The sequence below is a fragment of the Quercus lobata genome, chromosome 5 (genome assembly GCF_001633185.2).
Source record: "Quercus lobata isolate SW786 chromosome 5, ValleyOak3.0 Primary Assembly, whole genome shotgun sequence".
In the NCBI taxonomy this organism is placed as follows: Eukaryota; Viridiplantae; Streptophyta; class Magnoliopsida; order Fagales; family Fagaceae; genus Quercus; species Quercus lobata.
In genome coordinates, this window is record NC_044908.1 from 84,001,763 (window position 1) to 84,015,596 (window position 13,834).

Consider the following 13,834-nt stretch of genomic DNA (forward strand, 5'->3'; position numbering starts at 1 on the left):
TGTTAAGAGAAGGTGCACTATTCTATCTCTTAAAAGAGCACAATGTTGAGCAATTTGTTTTACTAATTTTAAGTGAATGTTTTGTCAAGCATGGAAAGAAACCAATAAGTTTCTAGAGAACTGATTTGTAAATAAAACAATTGATAACTTGGTAACATTTTCAACTGGCAGGAAAAAAGAAAACATTCAACTGCAAACTGAAATTCATCAGGACAATTCACCAAGAAAAATGAACAACTTTAACCCATTTCAACTGTATTCTTATTCTCTCAATAAAGAAAAGTGTAACATCAGTCACAAAAAGGTATACACTAGTTGCTCTTTGTTGAATCTGTATATATTTATAGTAAATATCTATCGCTGTGGAATTGAGGCCCAAGATAGCACTGGGGAGTGCACTTGCAGGTATAGAAATTCTTGTGGTATATCACAAACCACGCACTCCTTATGTATATGCAGCCTGACATGAAGGACAATGCTGACAACATATCAAATACTTGGCAAAGAGAAAAAACCAATTGGCCACTTCAATATTCACATGCCACATCTGAAATGATACCAGCAACAGGGAACCCAAATCCTGAAAAGAAAGACAGGATTGTAGAGATTTGAGACCGACTCCAATGAAACTTCAATTCATGGAGCACATGCGAATAGAGTGCATCCAAAAGTTACAAAACAGTCCACAGAGTGATATTGGTTTAATACAACAAGAAAATGTACACTTCACTCTAAAGTATCACCAGCCACAGCACAACAAACCCTGAAAATAAAAATAATTCTTGAACTTTAGACTTCCTAATAACACAATTTGTTGGGACATAAATGCAGAAAAGGCATCTAAAAGTTTACAAACATTGGGCAACAAGAGCAGTGATCATAGTAAGCCCTTGTATACGGCAACAAATTTACAATGGAAGGTTATGCAAACATATGCGCATCAATGCATGTGTGTGTACATGTTCATTTGCACGTCATTTAAAAAAGAAACTGCTTAAAATATTCAGATTTTCTAATTTGAAGCATTTTTGATCTTATTTCCTTTTCTTCTTCATGGGATTGAAATGGAGGCCTTCAGTAAATCAAAGCATAATGTGAAAAGAAAATATAATGTACTGTCATATCTTCTGAATTCTTAATCACTCAGACAAACCTCAAGAAACTCGCAGAGTTCTTTGTTTTGCATTTTGTTCCCCGCTTTGAGAAAGTAGTCAATTATAGAGACATGAACAATATACATGCAAAATCAAACTCACAACAGCTTGAAAAATGAAAAGGCAAATGCAACCTGAAAAAGAGGAGGGGGGGGGGGAGGAGTGGTGGGAAGCAAATCTTTGAGGAGGAGGAGAAAGTAACGGGTAGCGAGAGAGATTAATATGAGGTATACTGAAGATAAAGTTGCTTACCAGAAAATAAGTGGGACACGTAGACTTCCAAATTAATAAAGGCCCAACATCCTGAGCTCTGTAACATGACTAGGGTCAAGTTCCGGGACATTCTTATTATCTTCTCGGTCTTCGACCACATACTCCTTATATTAAGAAATTATCAAAAACCATCAGTAGAAATGACATATTAATGGTTGAATGCTTTAAGATGAAGTTTTCAGTTAAACTTTGTAAAGGAGTATTGCTCATTTGCAAAATTAATATGAATAAGATCTACATCTTAAAATCACAGTTTTTGAAGATCAAAGGGTATGCATGTTTTACAGATTCATGAGACTTCCACAAGTTATTCCAGTGCTGCTAAACTGTAAAATCAGAAAGTCCAGCTAACCTCACTATGGAAGCCAAGCAAATGCCTTGACTGCTAGCATATTTCTAACACCTTGTTCCCAAATTGCTTCAAAAACATTTAGTTCAATTTGCTAGATTATTATCATTATTAAAGACTTTGGGCCTACTCAACACTAAACCTAAGTTAGTAAATTAAAACATTCAGCCATCACATTCCACAGTAGTATCTCAAACCTTTTTCTTTTTTTTTGATAAGTAATAAAAATATATTAAAAAGAAGGGTGTCACCTGAGTATACAGGAAGTATACATCAGGGACAAAAACATATCAAGTGTATAAAGTACAAAAATCCATGAAACCATGGACTGAAGAAAAAGAACAAAAGCCTAACACTACAACCCAATCCAGAAGAATCTTAAGGAAGAAGAGTTTAAAATCTAAAACTGATCTCTCTAAATCCTCAAAATGCCGGTTATTCCTCTCCCGCCAAATGCACCACATCAAACAATGGGGCACAGCCACCCAAATAGCAGCATTCCGATGCCTCCCAAACTTTCCTTGCCAGCAAGCCAACAGCTCCACCACTGTTTTCGGCATAATCCAGTGAATGCAAAACAAAGTAAACACCATAGACCACAAATCAAAAGCAAGAGGGCAATGGATAAGGAGGTGATCTACTGATTCCCCATTTCTTTTACACATACAACACCAATCCAAAATCAAAATCTTCCGTTTACACATACAACACCAATCTCAAACCCTAGCTGTTATGAAATCATTTAACCATTTGAAGCAAACATTGTCATGCATAAACTAGGAGACCTAGTATAACCAACCAAACAAAAATAGTACAAATTATTGTTCTTCAGGACTGTATTTTAATTTAAATGGGAAAGTTAGTAGTCCACTGTCCATCCAAGCCAACACCATGAAAAAACATTTAACTGAGAGACCCTAACATGTTACACCCAAATATTATTCTCTCCTTGCCACCCAACAACTAAATATGTAAATTAAAAAAAAAATAAGGGGGGTGGGGGAGAAGGAAACGGGGGAGGGAAGAGATCAAACTTGCTATAAAAAATTGGAGGATCTGTCAACAGCTTAATGGATCTTGGACCTCTGATTTATTCAAGCCCAAACTAAATATCAAATGTAAGCAATCCAACATGGCGAATATCATAATCATACCCAAGAAACCATTCAAAGGAAGTTGCAGAAAACATCTTAGAAAGATGAATTCTTACAAATAAGTATGAGAGCCATTTAAAATGATTTAGCAGCACAAATGACTACAGAAAACAGCCTATAAATCCTCCACTTTACTTTGCAGTCAACAAAGTCATATTGAACCTTATACAATATGCCTTTTTTTTTTTAAAGTCAAATTGAACCTTACACAATATGCTTTACATTGGCCAAACTTTTATGACTCTTCTCTTCCCACAAACAATAGCACTCATTTTGTTTTCTCTTTTTTTTTTTTTTTTTTTCCAAGTTTGATGTCCACGGAAAACTATATATAAGTGGTGGAACAAGGATTTTGCTTGAAGGGCCCAATGAGTTGATCTATCATAGCAAGTCATTCTGACATCTTTTTATCAGATTGATGTATATAACATAAATAAATATGACTACAAGTAAAAGTAAAGTAATTATCCACAAGAAATCAAAGAAAAACAAATTTCAGACATATCATAGAATATTGTAGTCATGAAGAAATCCACAGCTAACTCCAGCTGTCTATAGCACCATTAAATTAATGCATCTCCAATTTAGTTCACTATCTTTTTATGGAGTTCATCTAATTTGCATGCATTTTACCAAACATTATTCAACCAGAAATTTCAAAATAAATTATGACTCTAGTCAATTTCAGCATGATGATTTGAAAAACAATTGTATGCTCTAAGAAAGAGGTACCATACTTTTGTTAGTTCTTGTTTGGCAAGAACATGGTAATGGCGTTCATTGATCCTCTGTCCGCATATTATCGCTATAAAGAAACCGTAGAGCAAACCCACCAAAACGATAGCTAAAACTGCACAATATCAAGTTGGTAAACTAAACCATAATCTGTTAAATGTTCTTATAATCTTCTAATTAAATCAACAAAATGGATCATAAAGAAATAGTATTAAAAAAAAAGATGATACATTAAGTTATATAGAACATTTGTCAGGTGAATAAGAATGGGAATGATGAAGAGTTAGAGCCTTAGAGGTGGTGTGACACAATAGCACATAAGCATCAATCTATGGTCAAATATCAGCAAATTCCCAAGAGTATCACCCATTTCAGAATAAAAATTGTCTAATCCAAAGAGGCAATTCATATGTTGCCATGTCAAAATGGCCTCGTTTTGGGATTGATTAACAGGGGCAAATGTAACGGAGCATGAAAGAAGTGGCATATTGACATTGTGGTAATAGTTGAGGGTGTAGATTGCAATTTTTTAATAATTGAGAGAATGATCTAGAAGCAAGCACAAAGTTAAAGGGAGTAAAGTGCATTTTAGCCCTAAAACAACAAGAGACACCCAATAAGACTTCCTACCAAACATAGTATCAACGTGTATACTAAAGCTACAATAACCACTAGGAACAAAGAAGCTCTCTCTCTCTGACTTTAAAATTGTTGTTTCTCAAACCTCAAAACGTTCAGGTATTCCTTGATCAGGCGAATAAGAAAATGCATTAGAAATCCAGCACAGGCCATTTAACAGGCACAAAAGCTTAAGCTCTGATCTAATATTGATGTAACTAGCACTAAGGTCTTCAGAGCAAGGAAAGCAAACAAAACCTTAAACCATCGTGTATTAATGCATGTCTACATAAAATAGAAATATAGATATAAATATAACGAGAAGTAAAGAGGTAGCAGGTAGAAAAGATAAGCAATGCCAACAAGAAAGAGAAAGAAGATCTAGGGTTTGAAGTCCTGCTACACTACAATTACCTCATTAAAAATGTGAAAACCACCAAAATATAAATGTATTATACATGTATATTGGTATGGTTCATATACACTTGACGTAACTCTTTGTTAATATTATACCAGTCAATAACCAAAATTTTTATCCCCTCTTTTTGGGAATTTTTATATTTGAGTTCTTTTGCTTACACATCCTGTACCATAGGAACAATTCCTATGCTTCTCTTCTTTTTTTAATAAAGTTTTTTTATGTATCAAAAAAAAAAAAAAACCATCAATTGAATTATTGTTTTGACAATCCCACATTTATGTTACTTGTTCTCTTCATACTTAACACACAAATAAAGTTTTATATCAGTCAAATGTCATTTACTATCTAACCCATAAACTTATGCTTTTCGTATAATCTTACAATACAAAAAACCTGAAATTTGTACATTTTATAGATCATATAGTTATTAACCCCAAATTATCTTGATATTTTGCAAGTTTAAAGGGTATGAGGAGATAAAATAATCCAATAGTCAATTTGTCAAAATATTCATATAGTGAAAATTTATCAAGTGGTATAACATTGTAAAGAATTACAAGTGTTACTTGAACCCATCCCGATGTGTGTGTATGGAAATTATCAAATAGACTCTAAATTGGACCCAAATTGGCAATCAACATATCGAAAATACAGCAATCTTTCACTGTGCCCACATTATTTAGGCTCGATTCAAACAATGGCCATGACAAGAGAAGCACAAGCAGCAAAATTTGGGAGAATTTATATTTTTAATGCAAAACAAATTTATACATGATGAAAACTGAAGGCACCAGTGACTTAATTGCATATAATTTCCAAATGACATAACATCCAAAGCAATGGTTCCCAGCTAAAACTAAGGTGGGTTGATTCGGTTGAATGACATAATTTGAGACAAACCTAAATATTGAGAAAAGTTAGTTTACACTTTCTCATCCTCTGGTTGAGCCTGGGATGAAATCTTCAACCCATACTCTCCTCAATTTGACTTGCCACTAGACTTTCATTGACCCAATCCTAGTTGAGCTTGCCATATTATCAAATTAGGTTAAGTCTACATCCCTATGGTTGATCTTGTGAGGATCTCCAACCTAACCTAAGCTTCCCCAAACACAAGAAAAAAAAAGTGCCCATAATTCCTCAATCACTAAAATACCTCCACTTAAAAAAAATTAAAGATTTAACATTAAATTATTTCCCATCAATTTAGTATGGTTGATCTTCAGCTGTTGCCCTTACCTTAAATTTATGTTCTCCACCCCGCGCCCCCCCCCCCCCCCAAAAAAAAGGGGGGGGTACTTAACCCAACTAAATCTTAATCCCAACTAAACTAAAGATAGCTCCATGAATTCTTTTCAATTCTTTAAAGGATACATTCATTTCAAGTGACACTTGCCGTCAACCAAATGCATACCCTCCTCCTTTATCCGGGCTTGGGACCGGCTGTGTAAAAAATTAAGGCAGTAAATACTAACACAGGCGGAGTTAATGTGGTGAGAAATGGTACTGCAGAGAATACACTTAAGTTTCTTTATTTTGTAATGGACAAATCTATAAGGCAGCAGAAAAGGCAAAGCAGGACCATCTTCATTGGATTGGATTGAATAATTAACTAACAATAATAGAAATGTTTGGAGACAACCCCAGAAACAGAGAATGTCATATATATTGTGCGAATTATTGACTTTTGTATCAGACATACTTAAAAAGAATTATAAATTATGGTATTCAAGAATAATGCACCAGCTGGAGGGATTATACCAGCCATGGCATAAAATCACACAAATATGTATATATTTTGTTTATAAATTTTTTTGTGTTTGTGCATCATATAATGTGTGTGTGTGTGTGTGTGTGTGTGTGTGTGTGTGTGTGTGCATATTTATGCAAGAGAGAGATAGAGAGAGGTAATTTGGAGAGTAAGCATACCAGCCATTATGTAAAACCCATACGGGTGTTCTTCATATCCAAACATTTCCCTTAGCTCATCTCCATAAAATTTGTATACTAGTACCCCCAAGAACGCCACAATCTGTTATAAGCATATGATCAAAAGAAATTATCAAACATTTGTTCTAACAAGATTTTAACCTATATTCACATATACATAAAAAACCTACCACAATATCTAATTAAAAATATATATATTCTAAGCAAATGAGAATGAAAGCAACTGGATGTTATATGTCAACACTCAACAGTAGCCATGTAACTTCAAGAACAAAATAACAAGTGATTCAGTAGTATGCATGAAACATGGAATAATATAAACACTGCGTTTTGGACATTCAAGGGAGTTGAAATGTACAAAAACAACAAAAGAAGTTTGAACATAAATCAGCAACCTCCAGATTAAAACTATTCAATTAATGGACTATCTGATTGTCATCCAGTTTTCTCAAGCAATCAACCTGACCTTAATATTTTTTAGAAGCTCAGCCCAAATGAAATCATATTACAGAAATAACCATTTTCACAAATATTCAGTCTCTGAATCGGCCCATATCAAATGGGCAAAAATGTGTCTCTAGCTCCAGGCTGCAGTTAATATTCTTACATCAAGAGACTTATATTAATTGCCTCCCCCATAAAGCACACGTGATTGACTGCATGGTCTTGATTAATTTACATATCCAATGCCATTAGTACTTGATGTACGAAATAACTAGAACAAGTCACAGTCGACATTTGACAGCACAGTCAAAAAAACATTAGCACCATGGGAAAAATACATTAGAAGCAATCTTGAGTTTGAATGTCTTATTAAGAGAAGCCTTGGATCTAATTCCCAAGTTTAGGTTTCCGGTGGAACTTTTGCTTGTCAAAATATAAATAAGATCAAAGCTCTATTAGCTGGACTGCTTTACTTTACAGCTATTTGTACAATCTAAAGCTAATCCATCTGAGTTTATGAAAAAGACTCTTTTCTGTCAGAAAAACAAAAACAAAACTTTATCAGTTGTGTTTTCTTCCATAAGATCTGCTTAACTTCATATCAGAACATAGATTTGTATATTTCCACAGCAACTGCTGCACACATCCAACTCCCATAAACAAATGGAGTCACCTAGATTTATTATCAGAGTTCGTAAGTACTGATTGGAGGAATAACAGATTCATATAGGCATATTTCGAATTGTAATACTGTCTAATAACTTCATTATGGAGATACACCAAATCCTACATGTGAACTTTATGCTAAACCAACAAAGGTCAATCAACATATATGCAAAAAGTACATAAACAAAATTATGTAAATAGCAAATTATCATACCAGCTGAACAATTATAAAAATGAACGCATGGTCCCTAGCAACAAGAAACTGAAATTTCAATCTCAACCACCAGCGATCAGGTGGGACATTCGCACGTAATATGAACACGGCCCTACACTCTGTACAGTGAGCAAAAGCAAAACCCTCCTAAGACAATGAAGGGAATGAACAATCAGTTTTTGTGCCTCAATACCAGAAACATCATATCAATTCAATATTATCACAAAATACAAGTTAGATAAACAGCATTGGAAAGATTGAATGAATTATCTGCAATCTCATGATTCTAGAAGCAGCATTCTAAAATATCCAGAAAAATCACCTTAGTTGACCTCCAATTATCAAGACAAGATCTATGGACATACTTCTGGGTGCCTTTGCAATGGCATGGTGCAATTAAGTCTTCACCTGAAAATGTATAAAAATTTACCCAAGATAAGTACATTTCTTAGCACCCAAGATCGTGTAGTAATTTAAGTTGAGATGTCATGTGTCACCCGCACTTTATATGTACACCCACAAAAATCTTTTTTTTTTTTTTTTACCTCAAACCATCTCAAATGATGAAATTAATACTCAAAAAACAAAAAAGACAACAGGAATGATAGTTAGTAAAGACCTCCAATATCAAGGCATATACGGCATTGGTGTTGGTCTGAATTCACTAGAGGACAATCTTCATCAAGTTGAAGATCTTGTAAATCATCATTAACAACAGCACAATCCCCTCCAATAGCTGTTATCTCACATGAAGATGAAGGTTCTACAGAGCCTGCTTGATGTAGGATTGGTTCGCTTTCTAAAATACCTTCCCTATGACCATCATTTGAGACTAATTGCATGGCGAAGAATGTGAAATCAACACAACACTATGACAGTCATTGCCAGAGCAACAGTTACTAGTGACCATTTCAATAAAAATTAAGGAACCTACAAAAATAAAGGAAAATTTGCAATAATTAGGAAAGAGGGCCTGCATTAAACATCAAGATGTGATAGACAAACTGTCAGTAAGACACGCCACATGCAAAAATGTAAAGGATCAGCCACAGCCAATGAGTTTAGCTGAAACGTCCCCTCACAATTGTAAGCAAGACAAATAAATGGAGGGTATTAACAGACTTCTCCAAAATGTTACAATCTAAAATGTAAAAGTGAAAGGAAATCACAAAAAGAATTACAATCTACGTTTCCAAGAACTAGTTTTTTAGAACAATCAAGCAGGCAAAATCTATATATGAAGAGCTCCTTGGTTATGAGCTCCGTAAGCTATCCCTAAATTAGCATTAACATAAAATGGAACAAAATACAACACAATAAGCTTCATTGCAATATATAGCTGCACGTCTCCTATTAAAAGACCAACATTGCCAAATCCCTTACAGTTACCAATCCAGTACTAGGACGTGTATTATGACTTCACCTAAACTCTTGCATCCAATTTTCAAAATAGCACATTACTCTAAATCGATGTAACACATTCTTCACACACACACACATTCTTCACATAAACACAACCAAAATACTGGACAAGTCATCATTCCATTCGACACATTAGAGACTAAAAGCAATCACTTTAAGTTTGTTAGAGACTAAAAGTAATCACTTTAAACGTTTGGGGCTAAAATTTAGGACCAACAGAGTATTTTCCACAAAAATATATATATATATATATATATATCCCTTATGGTGTGGCCTCAAAAGCAAAAGCAGGCCAAAGGGTGCTCCATTTAACTCTCCAAAAATACATTTTTGAACAAATTACACAAATCCAAGAATACCCAGATGCTCAATTATGCACAAAATACGAAATTTATTCATCAAGCAAACAGAAAACAATTTATAAATACTAAGTACAGCATGCTAGCAATTACTAACAAATACAGCACATAAATCAAACCTTTACATTATCAACAACAACAAAAACAAAGAAAGATTCAAAATTTAAATGGCCCCTTATGATTTCAGCATCAGAGACATATCTAATTCAAAAAAATCAATAAGAAAATTGAGAAAACAATCGGGACCTTGCCTGATGCTTAGAAATCTAGGAAGAACTTCGTGGGTTTCAAAGAATACAGGCATGGTTTTTGGAAACAATAATAAAATACAGGGTTGCGTGTGAGAGAATGGTGAATGAATAAGAAAGCCAGAGAGAGAGAGAGACTGTGAACTTTTGTTTTCAGCTTTTGAAAGAGAAAGGAAAATGTGGGTGAAATTTAATTTTCTTATTATTATATTACAGAGTAATGCTATAGTGAAGTCATTCTCTTTTTTAGTTTTTTTTTTTTTTTTTGGCATTAAGTTATTTTTCTCTCTCTCTTTTTTTTTGACAATTTATTTATGAAAAAAATATTGGTATGAGAACTGAGAAGCTTGAGGGTCTGTTTGGTTATCAATCTCAAACTTATATTTTCACATTTTAAATAATATTACACACATTTTTACGTACTTTTTTCCTTACACATATTTCAAAAAATTATAAATAATATTTCTCAAAATACTCTATCAAATAACCCTGGATCATCCCTATTAACTTTAAATAAATAAAATAAACTAAAATAAGTTGAACAGGTGGTCGATGTCAGATTAGGGATGTCTTGTTCCCGTTCAATTCCCTCTTTGAGATAGAAGTAAGGTAAGATAATGAGAGGTATGAGTTGGAAGTATTTTATCATCTTTAATGATATGAAATTTATATGAAGATAATATTCTTGCTTTCCATAAATAAATAAATGAAGAAATCTGAGGAAGACTACCATCTTATCAATTTATGCAATGTAATTTATAAACTTACTATTTCCAAAAAAATAATTCTTTTTCTTATAATAAACCTAATGTTTTATATATATATATATATATGTGTGTGTGTGTGTGTGTGAAAGTATTTCAAATTTATAACGTCTCTTTAATAATTATTCTTTATCATTAGGTCAAGATATCAATTAATTTTTTATGTAAGTGAGAGATTAAACCCTAAATTTTTATTTAACAACAGTAAACTTTACCATTTGAAATAAATGAAACCTGTACCATTGACTTTTATACAAGAGAGACTGAACATTGTTAACATAATAATAATAATAATAATAATGGCTTTTAAAACCATCAATTCCATCAACAACAACAGCAACAACAAAAAACACATAGGGGCCAAGACATCAGACATGTCATATGGCTCTCAAATTAGATATGAACAAGTCATATGATAAAAGTGGGTAGGATTTATCTATAGAAAATCATGAAAATAATGGGCTCTCATGAAAAATGGGTCAACCTTGTCATGTAATGCACGACTTCGGCTTTGTCTACTTCTTTTCCTTTTTCTGTGGGGGACAACCGGACAAGTCTTTCTCTTTGCAACTTTGTAATTATTGGAAAACAGAAATGATACATGACCCTGTCTTTGTACATATGCTCTCATAGTACCATTTTTGTTGAGCTACTTTGCAGAAATGAATGTGCATTCAAGAAATTCTGCAACAATGTGAATATTCCTCAGGACAAAAATTAAACATAGACAAAAAGTACCATGTTTTCCAAGCTACTAGGCAGCATGACAATTAAACATAGAACACGAAAATTGAAATTAGGATTTAGGAGTCCAAGCTACTAGGCAGCATGACAATTATTTGGGTTTCTGCATTGGTAGAAAGGTGTAAGAAGCAAGCTTTTACAAACATAAAAGATCGAATTTATCACCTCTGTTGTAATTATCGAATGAATATATATATATATATGTATGTATGTATGTATGTATGTATGTGGGGCATTGGAATGAAGGTCTAAGAAGCAAGCTTTTACCAACATAAAAAATTGAGTGTGAATAAGAACTTTGTAACTCAACTAATTGATACCTCCTAATATTTCCAAATTAGGCATTTCATGTTCGAATTTCTTATCTCCATTGTAACTATCGCGAATATGTATAGACATTGATTAGTTCACATGAAGAATACCATGAAAAATCTACATTGTAGGAAAAAATGTGGCTAGTATTTGCTACTTTAGGAGATAGTGTACAATCATTTTACTTACAATGTACACTTCAAGTGGTGCTATTCATGTAATCTCTCTCTCTCTCTCTCTCTCTCTCTCTCTCTCAATATTGCTAGCATCTTGATGCAATAATTTAAACTCCATGATTGGTAATTTCTGGTGGGGTCAATGAGGAAAAAGAAAACGGATGCATTGGTTGAGATGAGATAGATTATGTGAGCTGAAGAGCATTTGAGGCAAAGTATATTCTTGTACTTTTAATACTTCTAAGATTCCTTATTTCTCTAAATTTATTTTATAAGCTTACTTTTAAACAATCAAATTTTATGTTTAGATTTCTTATATTTAAATTGATTTCTAATGTTAATTTTTTGTTAAATATATTTTTTTTAATAACTTTTAATTATATGAATTTATACCTATAAATAAAGTAGATCACAAAATAATTTGCACTCAAATTCTAAATTAATTCATCCATGTAGATTTTGCGAGTCATCTCTTGCTTGTTTAAGATAATTTTCTTGTTACTATCTCAATGATAGAGACCAAATTCTAAGAATATATATATTAATAGCCAAATCCTAGAGAAAATCCAATTAGATTTTAATTGGATTCTCAATTTTTCACCATGTGTCATGTTAAATTTTTAATTTCGTGTCAAGTGAATTATTGAGTGCAAAAATCGAAGAGTCCAAATCCAATTATATTCTAAATTGAATTTTAATTGGAGTCTAATTTTCCGTCATGTGTTCATCTAAGTTTTTAATTTTTATGGTAAGTGAATTATTGGGTGCAAAAAACAAAAAGTCTAAAACCAATTAAATTAAATATAAATATAAATATATATATATATATATATATATTGTGGGGGGTAAAAGACCAGTAGGCTCATGTCGATGTTTATATTGGGCCAAAAGCCCAGCCCAAGGGAAAAATCTCTCCTCGGTCGCAGGGAGGAAAAGCCCTTCCTCGGCCACGAGGAGAACCCTCCTCGGCCACGGGGAGAACCCTCCTCGGCACATTATAGCCGAGGATGGGAAAAGTGACCTGCCACCAGCAGTGACACTCTCTATCATCCCACGGAGTGGGAAGAGTACCAAAGCAGGAAAGGACAACGAAAGTGTTTAAAGGAAAAGCTGTCATTATCGCATTCAGTGCCATGCGCCTGACACGGCCATACTTCTCTGTCCTTACAACTACTCCCAACAACTGGAGGGAAGGGCTGATGGAACAAGTACCTACTCTAAGGGCCTCATTCAGGAGGAAGGAAACTACTATAAAAAGGGAGTAAAAAAAGACAGAGAGGGCGGGGCAGAGACCCCCCAACACACCAGAGGCATCCCCAAACCGTGGCGAGGACCAACCCTCTCTGAGGAATCCGATCCGCCTCAATCTAATCGTAAAGAGTACCATGATAACCGTTGTTCATACGCTAAAGCCTAGCTCTTTGGCCCATTCTCTACAAATTCATTGTACCAGGCTCAAGGTCTAAGGTCCCATTCATTTTGGGCTTAGCCTGAAAAACATGACCCTATATATATATATATATATATATATATATAATGAGAAATCATTACATCTTTTAGAAATGTATGGTTTAAAAAAAAAAATGTAAGTTAATATCATGTATAATTTGAACATTTTCCTAAAAAAATGTATAATTTGAATCGTATAATTGTAATTATTTTTAATTATACTTGTGCATATGCACATGATTACATACTAATATATTATATATTAATAGGTAAAATTTAGAAAAAGTTTAATTAAAATTTGAAATTATAATTTAATTTGCGTCATGTGTCTAAATTTATGTGGGGATCACACCATAATTATCCACTTAAGTTTGTGCCATGT

At 33.5% G+C, this 13,834-nt stretch overlaps 1 protein-coding gene across 3 annotated transcripts; it reads right to left on the bottom strand.

Annotated features, from left to right (window-relative positions):
* Positions 1-216: 216 nt before the first annotated feature.
* Positions 217-10,179, bottom strand: LOC115992049 (E3 ubiquitin-protein ligase MARCH8). 3 transcript variants are annotated; one of them, XM_031116091.1, is made up of 8 exons: positions 10,006-10,179; positions 8,598-8,908; positions 8,301-8,386; positions 7,979-8,125; positions 6,634-6,736; positions 3,668-3,780; positions 1,407-1,531; positions 217-580 (listed from the first exon to the last, which is right to left on the bottom strand). In XM_031116091.1, the coding sequence occupies exons 2-7, from the start codon at positions 8,818-8,820 to the stop codon at positions 1,439-1,441; spliced, it is 765 nt and encodes a 254-aa protein (XP_030971951.1). In that variant the 5' UTR covers positions 8,821-8,908; positions 10,006-10,179; the 3' UTR covers positions 217-580; positions 1,407-1,438. The 3 variants fall into 3 exon arrangements, with proteins under 3 accessions (XP_030971951.1, XP_030971949.1, XP_030971952.1); XM_031116089.1 differs by having other exon boundaries at positions 217-763; XM_031116092.1 differs by lacking the exons at positions 217-580; positions 1,407-1,531 and adding an exon at positions 2,014-2,323.
* Between the last annotated feature and the right edge of the window lie 3,655 nt (positions 10,180-13,834).